At 40.1% G+C, this 23,173-nt stretch overlaps 1 protein-coding gene across 1 annotated transcript in view; it reads left to right on the top strand.

Annotated features, from left to right (window-relative positions):
• Positions 1–23,173, top strand: part of RPE (ribulose-5-phosphate-3-epimerase) — a 154,444-nt gene that overhangs the window by 98,348 nt on the left and 32,923 nt on the right. Inside the window, exons 8-9 of the mRNA XM_044060699.1 lie at positions 7,249–7,256; positions 12,413–12,499. Of these exons, the coding sequence (XP_043916634.1) occupies positions 7,249–7,256; positions 12,413–12,499 (95 nt within the window). The remainder of the gene's footprint in view (positions 1–7,248; positions 7,257–12,412; positions 12,500–23,173) is intronic.

Raw genomic sequence — 23,173 nt, 5'->3', positions numbered from 1 at the left:
CACATATACATATGTGCATACTCCTGTATATGTAGAATATATATTTTAGTAACTGAAGTAATCCAAAAAGCAGATGGAAACATAACCCTTCCCACAGGAGTGACGGAAGTCATTAATTTCATGCAGCTGGGATTCATCTGTTTGCCAGAACCTACTTTTTTTTCTAGTTAGTACCATGTTCTCATTTGTGGGTAAAGTAAACCTCTCCCTTTACACAATATCATTATGAAGTTTTAAATCCAGACAAATTCTTACTCTAACTTTTTTTTTATTAATCACGTCTTAAAACTTTATCCCGCTCAGTTCTCTTTCCTCACCCACATCTAGCAGCCTGCAGCTAACAAACTGTACTACAATATTGATACAGAGGAGTATGATTGGTTCACTTGTCATAACCATTTGTGTTCACAAAATGGATTCCAAGAATTCCTTGAACGAAGCTTGAGAGGTGACTTTTTCTGAATCCGTTTTAAGAACATGTAAACTGAAGTTATGGCCGAAGGCTTGATCATAATAGTTTGCAATTTATGGGTTGTTTTAGCTACTCTGCCATATTACCAGTTTTTTAAAAAATGTGTAAAAGCAAAACATCTTAACAGCTTTGAAAGCTGTAAACAAACCTAATGCTGCTAAAAAAACATCCAGAAGCAAACGGGCAAACTACACCTCTGACTTACCAACAGCTTAAAAAGCCATTGCACAGTTTGCTGTCCCAGACTTCTCTGTTTGCATGGTAATGTGAAGTGTTGGAGCTTTAAAAGCTGTAAGAAATTTTTTGATGTAGTTCTTTGGCGACTGTTGCATGTGTGATAGTGAGAGGGTTACTAATAATGGCGAGATATGACCACATAAAAAACACTCTGCAGTACAAGAAAATGCATCTTTGACACCAAATGATTTATTCATTTCTGAAAGAAAAAGTACAAGTCCCTCATTAATAAACTTGTATTAACTGCAAAAAAAAAAAATGCACTGGAATATTCCCCATGCTCTTCTGCAGATGTTGTTTAAAGATCCAAATTTTTGTTTGGGTATGTTTTTCAAGAGCATTTTAAATAGAGATTTGTCACCCACTATATTCATCTTCTTAAGATTGCTGTTTACTATTTTTCATTTTTTATTTAATAACAAAAGCATCTTAAGTGTATTCTACCATATTTTTTGAAATGCAGATAAAGTTGTACTTGTCTCACAGAACTGCATTCACTGAACCAGCAACTTACTGCTTATTCAAAACTCTAAAAATTGTAAAAGTGACTGCCTATACAAAGTATGTGTTGCTAAACTGCGGAACTCTGAACTGTATCTAATCTGCAGTTTAAAATTTTACTGAAAACATAGCTACCAATGAAACAGACCTGTACTTGTTGCTCATCTCATTAATAAAACCCCCTTCTTATTCTGAACATTTCCCATCTGTTTTTAAAATCCCAGTGAAACCAGATCTACAGTCATTCTTGTGTACTTGCGTCAGTCCACTCCTTAACAGGCAAATCAAGTAAATATAATAAGATCCACACACACTCTCACTTATTTACATTTATCAGATTCATAACTGGTTGGATAAAACTTGCCATATGCCTCATCTGTCGTCTGAGCCCTAAATGTCAGTGTAACATTCTACACAGCTGTAAAATAATGCTGGATGTTCTTTGTTTGTGTGACTTTTTATCATGCTGTACAATGTGCTGAACATGGTGATCAGCTGTTAAACTATATCTCAGTGTTCTGTAGAATATTTGTATTCTTGGCACTTGCTAGCTGCCTGTGAAAAGTATGTAATATGGAGATTTTGTCCCTGGGCTCCACTAAAAGGGGGCTTTGCCCAGTCAGGTTTTTCTGGTAATCAAAGACTAATAAGCAAGTAAATAATTAATAAATAAATAAATATACAAGAATCTACTTATAATAAACTTGATATAACTAGGTTATTTCATATAAACTCGCTATAACAAACTTTTGTTGCAGTGGGTGTGGCTGGGTTTTTACACGCGACTCTCTCTCTCGGTATTGTTTCCCTCAATTCAGCCAGCATGCTGAATATATTGTATAATTATCTTTAGTACATTCTGGCAGTAAAAATGACTACTTTGTTGCCAGTTTGTTTTTCATCCTGAGAGGCTACTTTTTTCATGCCCCTTCAAGATAATAATATATCTGATGTTGTTAATCTTTATTCATTCCTTACTGATTTGTGTCTGTTCTGTCCTCAGAACAGAGTCAGCCGTTCTAGCAAGCTCGCGCCAGCCAAAAAACTCCCGAGCCAAGTCTTACCCATAGTGCTCCTCTCTATATTAGCCCAGATTTCGTTTGCCGTTTACTAAGACATGTCAAGCTAATCACTGCCAATTCCGAGCGCTGCCCTTTGGACTCTCTACCGCCTCCAGAGTGTTCACCAAATGCATGGCAGTGGTAACAGTTCACTTGAGACTTCAGGGATTCCGGGTGTTTCCATACTTAAACGATTGGCTCCTCACCACCCCAACCAAGCATCTGCTGGTTTCAGCCACTCACTACGACTACCGAGACATTTGGGGATAACAGTAAATAAGGAGAAATGTCACTTGACGATAACAGTAAATAAGGAGAAATGTCACTTGACTCCTTCTCAAAGAATAGAGTTCATAGGAGCAAATTTCGATACTCAGTCTTGCCAAGTCTCCCTCCCACTTCACAGACTGGAAGCACTCAGATCTCGACTCTGGGTGATACTCTTTCAGGACAAAGCTTCGGCTCGAGCAATCTTGCAACTATTAGGGTCAGTGGCAGTTTCAATAACAATAGTTCCACTGGCAAGGTTACACATGAGACTCCTACAGTGGCTTTTGCTAACACAGTTGTCTTTTTAATTTCTCCAAGTCTTTTGGGTTTTTAATACCATGATGGGAATGGACCCCATTCCTAAGTCAAGTATGATTAAAGTTCATGAAATTAGTATTGTTTCAATATTTGATGTCAGCCAAAACTGCTCTTCTCAGCACCCACAATGTGCCCAGTAATGACTCCTCCTGCAATTTGCAAGGGGTTACATGGATTAGTAACATATCTAAATATGATTGTAAATTTTTTTTTTATAAGACCAGTTGCTCCTACTACTGTTGGAACTGTCTGGGTATCTTTCTTCCATATTGCTCTCGTTTTTCCCTGCAGATCCTGGTATTTTATGACACTATAGTCATTGGGTGTGGCAGTTTCACTGATCAGTGCTACTTTTGTCTACTTTTCTTGGACCACTATATCCGGTTTTCTAGCATCTGTCTTTTGAACTGTTGGTAATGGATGATCCCATGTGATATAAACTTCATCATTTTCTATGATGCTTTGTAGCTCATGTTTCCAGTGTTTTTCAACCACTTCAATACCATAATGTTTGCACAATCCCCCCAGTGTAACAAGTCTAGCCACATTATTATGCCTTTCAGTATACAGTCCTTCTGCCGTTAGTGTGTCACAACCAGCAACAAGGTGTGTGACTGTTTCCAGTTCAGTTTTAGAAAACCTACATTTGTCTGTTTCTCCCACATGTCCAGTGGACTTTGTAAACCAGCATGTTTGTAGCCCACTGTCTTGGGCTGCCAATATTAACCTTTCATTTCTTGGTTTGAATTTGACTCTCCTTAACCATTCTTGCGTTCATTCTTGATCAACATGAGGCTCTTGCAGAAGTCTTCTATACTTGCAACTGCATGCATTTATGTTTTTTTCCACATTTCTTGCATTCTTATCTGGTCCTTCACCTTATATTCTTTCTTTTGTTTTTTGGCACATTCAGTTGCTGCTTGTTTATCTACTTCTGGTTTGATTTCCATTCCTGCTTGATGTCAATATGCTTCTGTCATCTTAGATTTATTCTCCTCATGTTTCAAAACCTTCACTACATTTGGATCTTGTGAGGTCAGTAGATGTGTGGAGTCCCAAGATTGCAGATCTATACATGTAATTAATCTAGGAGGCCCATCCTTCCTTCGGAACGGGGAATATATAATCTTGGTATACACTGATTTTTATAAATCATTTGGTAAGCATGAAGCATCCTTCTTGTTTTAATATCCAATCTATCCAACACTTTTTGGGGTCGGTCAGTCACCCAAAACTATAAGTTAGGACAGGAAGAGCAAACTGATTTATAGCTTGGATCTTGTTCCTAGATGTTAATGCTGTTCTCAGGATTAATTGAAGTCTTCTAAAGTATTCCGTACTGAGTTTTATTCGCATTTGTTCATGTTTTATTGCTGATCCTTCATCAATTCCAAAGTATTTATATACTCCCTCTTGCTCAAGTTCTTTTATATCACATTCTTGTCCCAAACTGATGTTTTCCTGGTGCTGCAGTTTTCCTTTTTTAAAAGGTTGCTTTTGCACATTTATCAAGACCAAATGACATTCTAATGTAATGAGAAAAAGTTTTGACAACCTGCAGCTGTGCTTTCAGTTCCTCATCTGATGAGCTATACAGTTTTAAATCATCGACAAAGATAAGATGAGAAGTCATTAGACTTTTGTTTTCTAGGAGCCAAATTGTAACCATGGCCTAAGCCTTCAAGTAAACAGCTTAATGGATTAATGTCAAGGCGGAATAACAACGGTGACAGTCACCCTGGAATATCCCCCTTTGAATTTTTATCCCTGGTATAATAATCTGTCCTTTATCATGGCTTAATTGCAAAGTGATCTGCCATTGTCGGTGTAGGGTGTGTCTTATACATTTTTAAGCACTCTTTTATCCATGAATGTGGGATACTATTAAATGCTTTTTTTAGTCAAACCATGCCATACAGTAACTTTTTATTTAACAAATGATCCTTTCTTCCATACGACTTTTTGTTGTCCTTTTGTTCTACTGCCATAATTGAGTTTTCTTCTAAATGACTATAAACTCTGTCAGCGTCAGTTCCCGTCTATAGTTTATATGTCGTCTGAAGGCAAGTTATCGGTCTATAATTTTTAGGGTATCTTGCAGGTTCACTCTTAAGAGCATTGTTTTGCCTGTTGTTAGCCAGTGTGGTGTCTGTTCGTGGTGCTCATAAATCCTCATGCAAAGATGTTAATACTTAACCAAAAGTTAGGTACTACATCTGGGCCTGGGGTTTTCCACTTAGAGGATTTTCTTAACTTTGTTTCAATCTCTCTGGCTGTTATTTCATCCCATTTCCTATCCTGTACCGTTAAACTTCTTATTCTTTCTTTTAGTTATTTTATCCATTTAGCATCTTTATGTTCCACAGGATTTTTATAGATACTTCTCCAGAATCTATCTACTTCCTCTTTTTTGGTAGTCTTTCAATTCCTTTTACCTTATTTCCCAATTCTTTGTAAAACTTTTTTGGATCATCAATAAATTGCTTATTTTGTACTTTTCTCTTGTATTTATCTGTGTATCTTCTAAGTTTTTCCGCCTGTGCTAAAATGTTTAGTTTATTTGCAATAGTGCATGATAGATCCTGGTCTGTTCTAATACTGTGCATTGCTTTAATAATATCTATCTTTCTTAGTATTTTTGTTGATCTATTCCCTCTTCTGTAATCTTCTAACAGTGGCACTTTTTGTCTTAATTGCTTTATAGTTTTCTTTATTCGATTTCTCCCCTTCCTTTCCTTCACTACTAAATGATCTTGTGGTAGAACTTTATTCATTATTAATTTAGCAGCACAGTAGTATATCCTGTTTACTTATATCATATCACATGGATCTCTATGGACAGTCCTAATTACTAAATTCATTTGTTTTATCAGACTTCTTAATTTTTGGGTTTTATTGACCTTCTGCAGTCTATTTCTCTCATTAATCTTAATATATCTATCCATGTCCATTAAATCAAGCAACTCTTCTCTTAGCTCATTTTCTTCCAAACTTAGGCACATCCCTTGTTTTCCATTTCCTGCGGGCATTCTATAGAAAGTTCTATAGCATCTTTATGTGGCACGTTCTCCAATTTCATCCTGTGTCATGTGTTGGTCTGTCATATAGGAACTAACTGGCTTATCACTCCTCAACATTGACTGCATCAGATTTCCAGTTTCCTGTTCCTTCCCTTGCTGTCTAGCTTCAAGTGAATGTTCATACTGGTTTCCTGTGGAAGGCTCCAAAATATCTTGATATGGCACCTGACCAGTTGCTTCCTGTTCCACTGGTTTCCCCTTAATTTGGATATTCATCGCTCTGTCCTGTTGTGGTGCTTTCTGCACTCAATTTTATACACTGAATCCTTCTCTTTGCAGCTGCTCCATAACCTCAGTTTCTGTTTCTTTGACTTCTCCAGTACTGATCTCTTTTTCTACTTTTCCTCTGTCTTATTTTTTGTATTGTAACGTTTTCCATGTCTGGATTCCTTTGCCTGTATTTCTCTTCAAATATCTTTGATGCTGCTCATTGGTTAGTTTTGCTTTTTCCTTTGCATAAATGTTACACCATATTAAATCTCTTTTCCTTTCCCATGTCCATATTTCTTCACATGCCTCCTGATCTTCTTGCGTCTCCTTGTTCTGTGGACACGCTCCATCATGCTGTGATGTAGTCTCTGTTACACCTTCTACATTAAATCCTTCACTTCGCAGGTACTCCATAACTTCAACTTCTAGTTCTTTAACTTCTGCTTTACTAATCTTCTTTTCCATATTACATCTTTGTGATATTAATTTCTTTATTGTGAAAGTTTCCATATCTCGATGCCTTTGCCTGTATTTCTGTATTTGAATATCTTTGAGACTGCCTTCTCTATATTAGTTAACTTGGCTTTCTCCTTTGCATAAATAATGCACCATATCAGATTTCTTTCTTTTTTTATATTTTTCAAATATCTCTAGGTTTTGTTGTTTATATTTTCGCCCTTCCTCAGATGCTTCTTTTAACAAACAGATCAAGTTTCTTGATCTATATACTGTTTTTCAAAAATCTGTTGAATGAATGAATGAATTAATTAATTTATTTATTTTACATTTGTTGACCGGGATAGTCCGACTGGATATATGTCCATTTTCAGTGGAGGCCCGGGGAGAAAAGCTCCAAGATAATACACATTGAACCTTTAGTAAATGCTAGCTTCAAGCAGATTACAGTCGTAAGCAATATCAGCATTTAGCACATATAGTACTAACTTATTATAAAACATTTTACAAAACATAACATTATTTTCGGAGTTATATATACATAACATTACATTCAGGTTTAAGACACACTGAGCAACAGTTAGACAATTGACCCTTCCTGAAATGGTGTGGTAAAAAAAAGTTAGAAGTAGTTGAAGATAAGGCACCTCAGTAGTAGAGAAGTCACTAGTCGGGGTTAGTGCAAGGACATAACCAATGAGTTTTGAAGTATTTCTTGAGTTTGTTTTTGAATCGAGTTAGTGAGGGTTCTAGGGTCAAGTCAGCTGGGAGTCTGTTCATGTTTTTCCAACAGAGTTGGCAAAGAGTAGCTGTATTTGTATGTTTGAACTAGGAGTCTAGTGGATGATCACAGTGGCTGGCTGCTGGTGTAGGGGCTGATAATATTTTTTAGCGCAGGTGTATTTTCTGCTTGGTAAAGGACTTTATTTGCCACCATTAGCTGGCAGTTCAAGCCATCCTAGGCGATTTAGGTTGTGACAGTGGAGTGTCTGGTAGGCTGTGCCAGTAGCAAATCTGGCAATGTGGTTATAGCAGGATGATAGTTTATTAGGATCTGTTTTGTTTAAGTTGGAGAATAGAGGTGAGGCGTAGAGAAGAGTTGATAGTAGATGGGTACGGGCAGTTGCAGTTCTAGCAAGTGGGGTAGGGAAAGGTTTGATTCTGTAAAGAGAGCCAAGTTTTTTTATTAATGGTTTTGATAGTTTGATTAATATGCGCATCAAACTTCAGGTTATCAACTATGACACCCAGTAGTTTAGTTTGGGCTTCTGGGGAAATGATAATGCCATTGTTAGCGGTTATGTTGAAGGATGGCGGGGGAGGGTGGTCCTGTGTGTGGGGGAGAAGAGGAGCTTAGTTTTGTTGGGGTTTAGGATTAAATGTTGATTGGAGAGCCATTTTTCCACTTTATTGAAGGTATTTTGGGTTAGTGTGAATAAAGTAGCTGGTGAGGTGTCAGAACAAATCAAGGTGGAGTCATCCACATATTGAATGCAGGTAGCATCAGGGATGACTGAATGAAGGTCGTTGATAAAGATGGAGAAAAGAAAGGGTCCTAGTATCGAGCCCTGGGGGACTCCTAATGTGATGGGTAGGGGAGATGATAGCTTGTCCTGCAATAGGACTGCCTGTTATACCCTGCAGGTAGGATTGAAACCATTGGAGTCCATGGTTGTTTAAGGAGAAGGCCTTCAAGGTATTTATGATGAACACAAATTTTTATTTGAAGCTTCTGACAGTTTCTCCTACAGAAGTATTTTTCTTTCCGCTAATTTCTCTCTCAATCATTTTGTATGCCTTGTGTCTCGAAATTCTGGGATTTTTACAAAATAGTAACAATACATAATTTCATTCTTATCCTCAGTAGTCCACTCTGATGTCTGTATGACTCTTCTTTGGCCAATCAATTTTTGTGGACTGCTGCTTCCTTCTACAACAGGGAGGCAATCCTCCCCTGGGCCTGGCCTGGCTCGGCCCTATTGTAGGAATGTTTCCGTATTTTGAGGATTCTGCACTTTCATTTTTTTCCAGTCCTGGCAGCAATGCGCCTACCAGGATTGGGCACTTTTTATCCTGAGTCTTGTGCACCCAGATATCTTTTTTTGTTTTTGACCTACTTCTGTCCGTGATATATGCTATATAAATAGTCAGTATATCAGCGTTGCCGTGGTGAGATTTTGTAAAAAAAAACAGGGTCCACCTTGCGAAGGTACTCCAAGACTTGAGGATGAATTCAATTTCAGCACTACAACTCTCCTTTGCTTGCTGACTTTTCATCTCTCCATTAGGACCCCAGTGGTCCCATTTGACTCATCCCATGTCCTTTCAAATCAGGATAACAAATCTGTGCAAACAAGATTTAATTTGGTGGTTGAAGCCAGAAGAGCACCTATGGAGTCGCCCTTGATCCTCCCCTCAACCCAGAGCCACCATGACCACAGATGTCTCCATCATTGGGTGGGGTGGGGGTGGCATTTCCAGGGAAGGACAGTCCAAGGCACTTGGACACCCTTAGAGGCCAACCCTGCATATCAGTGTTCTAGAACTGAGGGCAGTGCTTCTAGCAATGCAAACGTTTCAATCTGTTCTCCCTTCAGGAACAATTGCCATCCAGTCCAACAACATGACAGTAGTCTGGTACAGCAACAAACAAGGAGGAACAAAGTCCTACCTGTTGTGTCGAGAGACCATGTTAATTTGGCAATGAGCAATGGCTTCCAACTGCTTTCTGTTATCAACCCACATTCCTGGGGATTCCAGTGTAATTGCAGACAAATTGAGCAGATGCATTCTTCTGGCTCATGAGTGGTCTCTCAATCCTGTAGTAGCGGTGGAGATCTTCAGTCGCTGGGGCCAGCCTTGCTGTGATCTTTTTGCTTCCCCTGCAAATCACAAATGCAGCAGCTACTTTGCCCTAATTTCCCCATGGGGGAGTTCCCGAGGATTCACGTTTGGCCCATGGGACTTCTTTATGCATACCCTCCCCTTTCTCTGATCCCAAAATGTTTGAAGAAAACCCTATGGTTGAAAAGCAAAGTAATCCTCAATGCACCCTACTGGCCTTGACAAATTTGGTTTCCCTTCCTTTGGCCTCACCTACTACATCAACCTTGGATTCTGCATCCAACTCCACCCACAGGGGTTGATTCATCCGAACATTTTGAGCCTCAGGCTGACAGCTTGGCTCCTCCACTTCCAGTGATTGCCAGGCAAAACAACCTCTCCTCCCCTGTACATCACATTTTTCTGGCTTCCCATAAACCATCCACCAGGAAGTTTAATACAAGTAAGTGGAAGAGATTCATTTATTCCCCGTAAAAATGGAATTGAACCTTTTTCAGCTCCGCTTTCTGCAGTGCTAGATTAGATTACTTATCAAACCTTCCCCATTCAGGTGCTGCAGCATCAACTATTCTACTATATTTGGGCGCAATATCCAATTTTCATAATGGTTTCAAGGACTCTTCCTTGATTTCGCACTGTCTCTGCAAAACTTTGCACACATTAGAACCCCCTTCAAACCACCGATCAAGCCCTGGAATTTAACTTTAATTCTTCAATCCTTGACTCGTCCTCCCTTTGAGTCATCTGCCAACTGCGATCTAAAATTTTTATCCTGGAAGACTTTGTTCTTGGTGGCCATTACCTCAGCAAGACGCATTTCAGAGTTGCAAGCTTTGTGCATAAAATGTCCTTGCATAGTGTTTCATCAGGACAAAGTATCACTCCGGACTAACCCCCTCCTTTTTACCCAAAGTTATTTCAAATTCGACTATTAATCAGACCATAAATCTACCAGTTTTCTTTCCAAATTTTTCTAACAAAGGAGAATATGCACTACATTTGCTTGACATGCATAGGCAATTGTGTTTTTGTCTAGACAGAACGAAGTCATTACAAAAGCCTGATCAATTATTCGTGTCATTCTCAGGACCAAGATTGGGGAGACCGATGTCCAAAGTTACCTTGTCTAAGTGGCTGAGAGACTGCATTTGTTTAATTTACCGATAGAACAAAGCCTCATTGCTATCTAAAGTCAAAGCACATTGCACAAGATCAGTTGCAATGTCTGTTGCTTTCTATGCAAGAGCTTCTATAGACTAAATTTGTGCAACAGTGACATGGTCTACCCCTCATACCTTTGTCACTCAATACAAATTGGATATGGTCTCCATGGGGAGAGCTTCCTTTGGTTCAGTGGTACTCAGGAATATTTTTTCCATAGGACCTCCCAGGAAACAAAGTAGCTAGGGACTCTGTCCCATCAGTAAGGAATTAATGAAGATTAACAACATCAGATAAAGAAGTTATGTTCTTACCATAATGTTCCATCTCTTTGTTGTTGATCATTCATTCATTCATTACAACCCACCAAACATTCCCCTCCGAAAGACTCCTGGAGGTTTTGGATATGGTTCTATCTTTGATAAGGAAGTTGCTCAGATAAAGCCTCTGCTTTTCTTTCCTGTCCTTACGGGCAAGCTCTATCTGAGGTAATATAGAGAGGGGCACTATGGGTAAGACTTAGCTCGAGAGTTGTTTGGCTAGCGTGAGCTTGTTATAATGGCCGACTTGGAACCGACACACATCAGTAATGAATGAATGAAGGTAAACAACACAGATGGAACATTATGGTAAGAACATAACTTCTTTATATTCACCATTGAGAGATACTATTTGTGAAAATTGCACTATGTTAATTTGTATTTTATTACTTGTTGCATTAGATCTCGTGGGTATTAAAGTATAACCTAAAGATTTGAATAAGTTATGAGATCTTCTTTCGGCTTTTTCCCGGTCAGGTGTCGCCACAGCGGATCACCTGTCCGCTCATAATTGGTAGTGGAGTTTTTACGGTGTTGAGTTGCCAGCCCGGCGCCCAACCTTCCACAGAAGACACACACATGCACGCACTCACACCTAGGGCCAATTTGGAGTGTCTAGTCCAGCTACAGCATGTCTTTGGGATGTGGGAGGAAACCGGAGCACCTGGAGGAAACCCACGCGACCACAGGGAGGACATGCATACTCTACACAGAAGGCATCCCAGCCGAGAAAATCTTGCTGTGAGGCGGCAACGCTAACCGCTGCACCACCACGGCCACCCTAAGTTATGAGATCTTAGAGGTTCTTATTCAGTGTTTTTCCCATTCCCTGTTAAATTTTTGTAAGGAGCATCTGGTGGTTTTTACCCCATTTCATATTAGTCCTGCCTATCTGTTTTACAATTGCGGTGTAACCATATGACGTGACTGTATACTACTTTTATTTTTTTACTAGTAAACCCACATGGCACAAGTACCTTTCATTTTGCTAGGGTCTCCCAGGACCACTGACTAGTTAAATTACTTGCCTAGAGTCATGCAGTAGACAAGTGGCAACTGAGGAAGCCCAACCCATGTATACTATAATACAACACTGATTACCAGCTCCTAGTCTTGAGCCTGTGCGTTAAACTGCTAAGACACTGTTGTACACATCTCCTTAGCTCTCTGCCTGTGGTCATTGTGCTTTGAGAAAGGCGATTGCTGTGCTAAACTGCTAATACACTGTTGTACATGTCTCCTTAACTCTCTGCCTGTGGTTGTGCTTTGAGGAAGGCGATTGCTGTGCCTGTGATTGTATGTAAATCATGACACTGGTGTGGAAGAACCAACATTAAATGCTGTTAAAAATTCTTTTACTGGATGTTGCAATGTAGAACTGGAGCCTTGGTTACCTTTTGACTAAGATTCTTGTTTTTAATTTTTTTCATAATTGTTTTTCCTTTATACCTGTATTTAACTAAAAAAATGTTTTGTTTCCAGGTTCACTGGTTAAGAACACAGTTTCCTTCTTTAGATATAGAAGTGGATGGTGGAGTAGGACCTGATACAATCCACAAATGTGCAGAGGTAAGCATGACTGTTTTTATTCAACAGTGCCAGTGTGCAGTGTGTATTTCTGCACTGAAAGCTATAACTAAGTATTGCAAATGCAGCAACAGCATTTATACGATACCAGACAGGGCAGTTTTTGTGTAGAATCGTGTCACACTCGCAGTAGTAGTACTGTTAGTCATAGAGTCATGTCACACTCGCAGTAGTAGTACTGTTAGTCATAGTCATGTCACACTCGCAGTAGTAGTACCGTTAGTCATAAAGTCGTGGCACACTTGCAGTAGTAGTACCGTTAGTCATAGTGTCATTTCACACTCGCAGTAGTAGTACCGTTGGTCATAGTGTCATTTCACACTCACAGTAGTAGTACTGTCATAGAATCATATTACACTCACAGTAGTAGTACTGTTACAGTCATGTCACACTCACAGTAGTAGTCACATTAGTCATTGTCATGTCACACTCGCAGTAGTAGTACCATTAGTCATTATCATGTCACACTCACAGTAGTAGTACCATTAGTCATTGTCATGTCACACTCGCATTGGTAGTACCATTAGTCATTGTCATGTCACACTTGCAGTAGTAGCACTACAAGTCATGTCACACTCGCAGTAGTAGTAGTACTACAAGTCATGTCACACTCGCAGTAATAGTACAGTTAGTCATAGAGTCGTATCACATTTGCAGTAGTAGTACTGTTAGTCATAGAGTCATGCCACACGTGCAGTAGTAGTACTGTCATGGGTGCTTTGTTCGGACCAGTTACAAAGTTCCTACTTGTTTTATTTGTATGTTCAGCATGATCTGTTTATTTCTGTCTTCCTCTCTCTGAAGCCTAAAGAGGGGATCCTCCATGCTTCCCTTTATGAGTTGAGGTAGTAGGAGCAGATCTTGTGCTTCTCCTCAGGGAAGTAGGGACAGATCTTGTGGTGCTCCTCAGGGACAGATCTTGTGGTGCTCCTCAGGGAAGTAGGGACAGATCTTGTGCTGCTCTAAAATGGAAGTAGGGACAGTTCTTGTGGTGCTCCTCATAGAAGTAGGGGCAGATCTCATGGTGCTCCTCATGGATGGATATTTCCTACAGTCATTCTGTATCGTGTGATTTCAAACTTAAAATTTGATGAACTGAGACAGATTTGATGACGGTAGTGAACAGTTACTATGGTGATGGAAGTGGATTTGATAAAAAGTGAAGACGACCTGATTTTGAAAATGGGTAGTTGATTAATTGAAATGGTATGGCTTAAACTGAATTTCTAGATGATTAAAAAATTAATATAAGGCTTTGTACAAAAGGTGTTGGGACTGCACTGAAAGGAGTAACGCATTATTTTAAGACACGTATTGTGTCTATGATTTCAGTATTCCACTCAAATTGAACTTTATGAAGTTGATTATGGTGATTTATTAAGGTACTAATATGATACCGTGTTGCTGTAAAAACGAGAATTTGCCAGGGTTCTTGGGACTGTGAAAGGTTTTGGCTAACTGATGTATACTAAGCAAAAACTGTTTTCTTTGGGATGTAAGGCTGTAAGGAGAAAGTTTTGACCAAGTAGTGCTTCAGAACGTAAGTAAGGAGCAGATTGTTTAGATGCTGTTAAAACAGAGATGTCACTTTGGACAGATTTTTCAAAGAAATCCTTGGTTATATGAAGACTGCCCAGATTGCTGCTGTTGGTATCGTAACAGAAATTAGGTAAATCTAGGATGCTATAGGAGCAGGTTTTGTGCTAATTCTGACAAAATGGAAAAAGAGGTATGGTAAAAGGCTGAACTGTTTTTTCTAGAGCATGATATTTCTGAGAACACACTGCAACAAAAATTGCAAATTACAGAGGTGGTGATGGAATAGCAGAAAGTTGCATGTAAAATGTTGCTGCAAAATATGCTTGTTTATTTCATAATTACCTACTTTATTCATCCTCACGTATGTAATGCTGCTAAATGTTACCAAAGTGTTCTGTATGTTGTATATGCGCTACTGTTGTTATTACTTGTGGTGTTTCTCCCCAAGCCTCTGCTGAAAAGGGGCTTGTTTGCCAGTCAGAATTTCCCTGTAAAATAGAGTAAATAAAGTAGATTTTTAAGATATTTTTTTGAATGGCATGCAAATTTTCAACACTGTTCGATCAAGAGATGGACCTTGAAAGTCCCATTAAGGCTAGAGATAATACGGACTCATGGACTCCGCCATTTAAAAAAAAAAAAAAAAAAAAAAGCTTTGGTGGAATCGCATGTGAATGAATACCTTCAGTGAATCAGTAGACCGCTTAATACACCTAGTAGCAGTGTTGTGTGAAAAATCATACAGCCAGTAACAGGGTACCTAGTCAAATGCAAGCAGTTTGGGCATCTTTATGCTAAGTGTAAGAAGAAGTGATTGGTGACTAATGTCACATGAAGTCCATCGGGAGCCAAACAGCAACTAGCCTTTGTTATTTATTGAAATGGAGATAAATAAAGCCATGCAGAAGGAAAAACAGTTTTCCAGCATTAGGGCAAATAGCAGGTATGTTGACCAGCCTGGAGGAAGAAGTACAGCAGTTTCTTGGCTGCAGCTGAGGCAACACAAATGGAACTTGAAAAATTATGTAGTTAATTTGGTTAAATTAGATTGTAACCTTATATATTAGTATGAGAGAAGGTAGTACCTGCATCCAGAAACCCTCAAAAAGGTGCTACGCTTATTAACAAACCTCAAGCACACACATCTTGTATTTTGTAGTTACTTCAAGACATTTTCCACCTGCTTCAAAAATGTGCTAATAGTTTCTCTTCCTAAATCAGCAAAACCATTACCAGAATATAGGCGTATAGCCAACCTCTGTTCAGTAGCAAAAATATTAGATAAACTATTTTACAGTTATGTGAATACATAAAAACAATGCAGCCCCCCTCACTGGTAGACAACAGGGATTCTATCCTAAATGCAGCACAAAGACCCCTCCATATTTTCCTTCACTTCAGACATGTTCACAATCGTAGACAAAGGACTAGTTACTGGAGCAATCCTCCTAGACCTAAAAGGAGCCTTTGAGATGATTGACCACAACCTGCTACTACTACTCAAATTATCTGACCTCCACTTCTCCCGTGAAACATATCAGTAGTTTACTAGTTACTTATTCATAGAACCTTTTCATCTTCTCTCCCAGTGTCTCTAGGCTTATCACTTCCAGAGTTTCCAAAGACTTAGTTTTAGCCCAGTTGTTATTCTTCTTATTGATTAACAACCTCCCAGGGGACCTTCCACAGCTAAAGGTCACCATGCACACAGACGATGCAGTTTTTATTTTAAATCAAAAAGATTTCCCACAGATGACCCAAACTTCACAGCATAACTTTGTCTCCGTTCGGAACTGGCTCATGGAAAATAAACTGACCATCAATAGTAATAAATCCACAGCTGTTATCTTTAGGTCACCAAAAATAAAATCTCCAAAATATCCAATCACTTGCTCCAGAGAACATGTTCTTCGTGTTTCACTGTTGCAGTCATTACATTTGGGTAATCTGCTGGTAGGTTGCCCTCAGTCGGCCTGAATAACAAATTATTGGGTCCTGCGTCGGTTGCTGTCTCCTCTTCCATGACATCAATGGTATAAAACATGCAGCAGACACCATTTTCATCAGTCTTTCTTGCCGTGCAGTGCCCGAAGCAGATGCAGTTCGCAAGTGCTGGTCGGCCGACTCCTGAAATTTTCATTTTCGAGTTTCAGAACCAAAGTCTTCAAACTGAAGTGAAGTACCCCGTTGGGGAAACTTTTTCTTGCTCCTTACCGATGTCAGTAAAAGTTAATAATTGCATTACTTGTGGGAAGCAAATACCTCATAAGGATTTTCATTTGTACTGTATTCCTTGCCTAGGCCCTGATCACAATGTGCCTTGCTGTTGGTTTTGTGCTAAATTTAACCAACGCACTATTAAGCGTCGGTATATTTTTGCTTCTAAATATTTTGGTTCAAGATTTAACTACGGTGAAATGTTGTCTGTTAGCAATCCGACTACCGGAGTTCACAAACGCAAGGAAAAAGAGACAGACCATCGAGGTCCAAAACCAACGACGAAGCTTCTCCTAAGCCAGTCGCTGGTTTGTTGGTACTCGGGCACTTTTGCAGCCCCTGATAACCCGCTACTTTTGAGTCGCAGGCCTCTACCGAGACCCATTCGGAGTCCGGTATGCCACAAGATTTGCAAAGTATTGAACCCACGGATGTCTCTCCCTTGGATGGGTCCGGAGCTGCTGAGCAGACACCGGCTTCTGAGGGTGTTTTCAGGCCTCAACATTTTTACATTAAACCGAAGCCAGCAACAAAACCAAGGCCAAAAACAACTTCTATGTCTAAAAAACTGATGCATGAGCCATGTGCTCTGGCCCCTATGCCTAAAAAAAAAACAGATGATCAAAATGGCTGAGGATTTAATTACCTTGATCAGGACAAAAAACCTCCATGCCCCCCCCCCCCCCCCCCCCCTGCTAAGAGGCCTAGGCAAGGCACTGATTATGAATCTTCAGATTAGGTTTCCATTTCTTCTGATTCCTCTTCTGATCAGGAATTTTCTATTCCACCCTATGAGGATTCTGATACAGAGGAATCCATCCCATCTGCATCTCCTCCTGAGGATTACTCTTTTGGAGAGACTTTGCATACTTTAAGGGAACATTTTCACTGGGAGAGTCAGGACTTCTCTGAATCAAAAAAATGACTTGGAGATGTTCTTCTTCCTCAGCATAGGCCTTTGGCTATACCTCTTGTATTAGACATTGTTGATGTGTTCTCAGAATCAAGCATGGCTCCTGATTCCCTGCCTCCGGCTCCTAGTAAGCCAGACAGATATTACAGGGTTCCTGACTCTCTCAAATTTCTTTTCAAAAATCCAGCTGCTGATCCTGAGACTATTTCTCAGGGTCCCAAGGGTGTTAAGGCTTCTACTGCCAAAAATCCTACCCCTTCTGATAGAGATTCCAGGGCGCTGGATAGATGGGGTAACATCTGCAGCCTTGGTAATCAGGGCTTTAAACTGCCAGTTTCGTATGCTTAAATATCCACAGCATGTTATGGGCTTACTGAAACAGAAAATGATGTTGCTTTCTGATTGTGTGGAAAATAAAAGACTTACAGGATTTATTGCATTCAGCAGAACAGGTTGGAAAGCATACTTTGCAATGTGGTTTTGATTCCTTGGAGGCCTCTTGTAGGGCCGGCATTACTAGATCTGTGATTAGAAGGTATGCCTGGCTCAAGGAGGTAATAAGGCAGAAGAGGTTTTAAAGAAAATGGAAGACAAAGCTAAATCTATGCAAACTGTAAAAGATTTCTTGCAAGTGCAGCCACCCAGGTTCAGTAGGCACTGGCCTACTAAAAATTGGTCCTTTTCTGTGTCCAACAGAGCCACTCAGGGCAAATCCAGGTGCTCAGAAGGCTCCAGTTATCAATCACAGGGTTCTTACAGGTCAAAGCAATGGGGTGCACCTCCAAATCTGGAGGAAACCAATACAGCCCTACAGTAAGCAGTCTCAATGACTTTGCTCTACTATCTCCAAGCACTTATCTTTTGGCAGCCCCCTTGGGGGGAAAATTAGCACTTCATGCTCAAAATTGGCAGCTAATTACCCAGGACAAGTGGGTATTAAACATAGTATCCCAGGGGTACAGATTTTATTTCCATACTTTGCCAATTCCAAACTGATGGCTGGATCTGCCACAAAACCAGTGGGCAGAGGCCCAGAAACAAGTCATGTCCCTCATGGATATGGGGGATATTCATCTGGTACCAGAAAAGGAAAAGGGGGATATTCATCTGGTACCAGAAAAGGAAAAAGGGCAAGGATTTTATTCAAGACTTTTCCTGGTACCCTGAAAAGACAATTCATGGCGGCCAATACTGGACTTATCGATTCTGAGCACGTTCCTGGACATTCCAAAATTCAAAATGCTGACTTTACAACAGCTACTGCGTATGGTAGCCAAGAATGCTTGATTAGTAACTCTAGACTTAAGAGGCATACCTGCATATCCCAATAAGGGAATCGTGCAGAAGATACCTCCGCTTCAAAGCAGGTTTTTTGCATTACCAATTCTCTGCACTGCCCTTTGGCTTATCTACTGTGCCCAGGGTCTTTACAAAGTGCATGGCACCAGTAATTTCCTTCTGCAGACAAAGAAACATTCAAATTTATTCTTATCTGGACGATTGTCTCATTCAAGCAGAGGACAGGGACACTTTTTCAACATCTGACGTTTGTAAAAAGGCGTCTAGCATGCCTAGGGTATACCATAAACGAAAAGAAATCAGAACTGGTACCCTCTCAAATTACATTCCTGGGTGCAAGCTTGAATACAGCTGCCCAGATGGCTTACCTCACACCAGACAAAGGCAATTGACAACATACTTCAAACAAATGGCAACAAAAACCCAGTTATCTGCAAGACAAATTCTGCAGACTTTGGGGTTCATGGCATCCTGCATTCTACTAATTCCATATGAGACTGCATATGAGGAAACTTAAGTGGTACCTAAAAAGTTTATGGAGTCAACATTGTCACAGCCTGGAAACAATGATTCCTCTCATTCCCTGCCTACAACCGGAGTTTCTTTGGTGGGCAGAGACATGTCACCAGAACAAGGGACTGTCATTCACTCGACCCCCTGCCACCCAAACCCTAACTACAGGCGCATCAGACTGTGCTTGGGGGGGCCCACCTAGCAGGGAGATGTATTCAGGGCAAATGTAGCCCAAACCAAATTCATCTGCATATCAACCCGAAAGAAATGCTAGCTGTTCAGAATGCTCTGACAGCCTTCAAGGACTTCATCCAGGGCAACTACTGATAAAGACGGACAACACCACAGTTATGTGGTACATAAATAAGCAGGGAGTACACATTCCTACCCCCTTTGCAGACTAGCCATGGCCTTGTGGAACACAGCCTTGACTTACCAAATACATCTTCAAGCTCAATTCCTGCCAGAAAAGCAAAATACTCTGGCAGACCTAAGCAGAAATCTTATGGACCCGCACGAATGGAAACTGGATCCACAAATCTTTAGCATGTTAACACAGAAATGGGGGAGCCCAGACATAGATCTATTTGCCTCTCCCCAAAACTATCAGACACATTCTGCACAAGAACTCATCACAAAAAAGCATGGAAAGTGGATGCTCTATCCTTCAGCTGGAAAAACCTGTCAGTCTATGCCTTTCCCCCTCTGCCTCTACTCTTCAAGGTTTTACTAAAAGTCAGACAGGAAAACCAAAAATGATCCTAATTGCTCCGGACTGGCCTCGCCAGCACTGGTACCCACTTCTAAGGAACATGTCACACCTTCCTCTGTGTTACTTGCCTCACACACCTCACCTACTGTCTCAGCAGAACTATCAAATTCTGCACACTCAGCTCCAAACTCTGAATCTTGCAGCATGGCTAATCAACTAATTATTCAAGCCACATCTCTCAGTAAACCTGTGATGGATGTCATTTTGGAAGCCAGAAGGCCTAGTACTAGAAACTCTTATGCTGATAAATGGAAGAGATTCTGTGCTTGGAACCAAGCACAAGGAATAGACACAGCAAAGCCCAATATTCCTCAGATTTTACAATACCTAACTGAGATGCTTGACCAAGGCCTATCTTTTTCTACAATAAAAATCCATGCCTCTGCCATCTTGGCTCATTACAACACATAACCTCCCCTCTTTTCTCATCCACTGCTTAAACAGTATCTCAGAGGGGGCAAAAATTTAAGGCCTCCCAGGAGAGCACCAACTCCTGCATGGGACCTCAATTTTGTGCTGGAAAATCTCACCCTGCCCCCATTTGAATCAGCAGCTACTGTGGATATAAAATTTCTATCTTGGAAGACAGCTTTTCTTTTGGCAGTCACTTCAGCAAGAAGGGTTTCAGAACTACAGGCTGTCATGGCAGTGGAGCCTTTCATTATTTTTTACCCTGACAGGGTGGCCCTCAGGACCAATAATCCTTCTTTTATGCCTAAGGTGGTATCCAGTGTGGCTCTTAACCAGACCATTCACCTGCCAACATTTTACCCAAATCCGCAGAGCAAGGGGAAGCAGATTCTGCATTCATTGGATGTACACAGACAGCTAAGATTCTACATAAACAGGACCAAATCTCTAAGAAAGTCTGAGCAACTACTGGTAGCATTTGCTGCAGGATCAGAGGGGAAGGCTATATCAAAGCAGACTATTTCTGAATGGATAAGCCACTGCATTCGTTTCTGTTATTCGCACCATGGTAAATCAGTGCCCAAGGGGATCAGATCACATTCCACCAGGGCTGCCTCTACTAAAGCAGCTTTGCTCAGAGGGGTCCCAACCAAAGAGGCTGCTACTTGGAGCTCTGTTCATACCTTCACAAAGAATTATCATTTACCTCTCTTTTCTAAATCCAGGGCAGGCTTTGCCACTGCAGTCATGCAGGGCCTTATAACCGCTCCTAATGCTGTTTAGTTCCATCCTCCCATTCATAGCTTTGGGATTCTACCCAAATGTAATGACTGCAACAGTGAAACAGGAAGAACATAGTATAGTTGTGTACACTTACCATAAATGTAGATGTTCGAGTGTATTCACTGTTGCAGTCTGGGTTACCCACCCGCCATCCCCCATTCTGTGCCTTTTCTTTCCTTCACTGTACTCAAAAGCCTTTGTGGTGTATTTGCTTTTAGTTGAAGGTAAAGTTTATGTTTCTAAAAATGCTTTTATGTATTTACAATTTATTTATATATTTTTTTTTTGCTCCCCATTTGGGAGGCACCTGACAATCTGGGGCAAGAAAAACTGATGAAAATGGCATCAGCTGCATGTTTTATACCCCTGACATCATGGAAGAGGAGACAGCAACTGACGCAGGACCCAAGACTTTGTTATTCAGGCCGACTGAGGGCAACCTGCCAGCAGATTACCCAAATGTAATGACTGCAACAGTGAATACACTTGAACATCTACATTTATGGTAAGTGTACACAACTGTACTTTTCATTCCTTTGGATATGCTTCTTTCAAACAATAAAGCAGTCGGCTCACTTGTGAAACAAGTCAGGCAGTTGCTGTTAATGTCTTAATCCCTTTTGCATTATTAACATAGCATATCATATAGAGTATCGCTCTTTCATCATCCACTGTGCCAACAGGCTCCCTGTTCCAGCTAGCTCAATCTACCTTCTCAGCACCCTTACTTTCAAACTACTTCAGCTGGTACTGGCCCCCTCTTAGTAAACTTTTTCTTCGTGAGTGATCATACACACTGCATAGCTCAAGCACCCTTAAACCTTGTTTTTCTGTTTCATTTTGTGAAACATAATTCACTAAATTAACTCCTGCATTCTGGAACATGTACCAGACAGTATTACAGCCTTTACAGATATGTCAATGTTTAACGAAAAGGTAAAGGAATCTATTTGCAAAGAATGTAAATGCAAATGCTTCAAAGGTGCTGGACATCTTTATTTTATTATTTATTTACTTATTTCCCCATTTGTTGATTGGGTTAGTCCCATTAGGCTAGTAGCCTCTTTTCAGGGGAGACATAAGGTGGTGTTTATAATAATGGAAATTTGGCCAGTGCATCAGGGAACTTCTCCTACTCTTGGTAGTAAGGGAAAGAGTTTGTGTGTGATACAACTGACTTCTACTTTGCAGTCCAGATGCTGATTTGGCCCAAAAGAACAGGGAGAAATCAAAGAGGTTGTAAGCCAAAGTGACATGGTGGTGAAAAGTATCGAAAATGAAGGAGAAATGGTAAAATCACTGCCATCAATGTTCACAAATAATTTGGGAGTTGAGAAAACATTGTTTTCAAATGGAGAGGAGGTTGAGAAGGAAACTGAGGTAAATATAGAGGTGGAAATAGATTTGGAGCAAAATTTCCAGAAAAATTTGTTTGAATAAACAGAAACCGTGGAAAAATACATTACTTCAACCCTCCAGTTGGGAGGGTTGCAGGATGTTTATCTGGAGGAGATGATAAAGTACAGTGACCCAGAAAGTGGAGCTGCAGTATTCTCGAGTGAGATTATGGAGAAAATAGAAAAAGAAAATATGCTAGAAGGTTCCAGAGAAAGACTTGTGCTGAGACAGTGTGAGACGTGGCCAGAGAGGAGATGGGAATAAACGAAACGGAAGAGATTTGTTGTTTAGGTGAGCAGTAAAAAGGAATTTTTGGACAGATATGAAGTATGGGTCAGTGTTATATTACCGCTGGGTTTTAAAGTTGAAGAGCTAAGAGCTTTCATTTTAATTAACAAAGAAACATTTTGTGACTTGATATTTGAAACTAGACAGGCTATGGAAATTTTTGGGGTGCTTTAAGTGAAAAAGAAAACAAGACTTTCCATGGTCAGAATATGTTGTACAACCTTTTTTAGACAAAAAAAAGATTTTGATTCAGTTTAGAACTGAAGTGGAAGCAAAAGAACTGAAAGAACATTTGTTGAGAATATGTAAAGACGTGATGGACACTACCAAAATATATGATGAAAGAGGACTATAGACTGGGGGATGGGAATGTGGAGTAATTGTAAAAATGGAAAATGGCAATGTGATATATCTAGTATTATTAATGTTCATGGTAATTGAGGTTTGTGTGAAATATAGAGGACAACCTAAAACTTGCTATTTTTGTGGAAAGAATGATCATTTAATTGAATGTGACAAAAAA

The sequence above is a fragment of the Protopterus annectens genome, chromosome 2.part0 (assembly GCF_019279795.1).
Source record: "Protopterus annectens isolate FY-2018-M chromosome 2.part0, PAN1.0, whole genome shotgun sequence".
Classification (NCBI taxonomy): Eukaryota; Metazoa; Chordata; order Ceratodontiformes; family Protopteridae; genus Protopterus; species Protopterus annectens.
The sequence above is the reverse complement of the archived record's forward strand: the minus strand, read 5'-3'. Positions and strand labels throughout refer to the sequence as shown.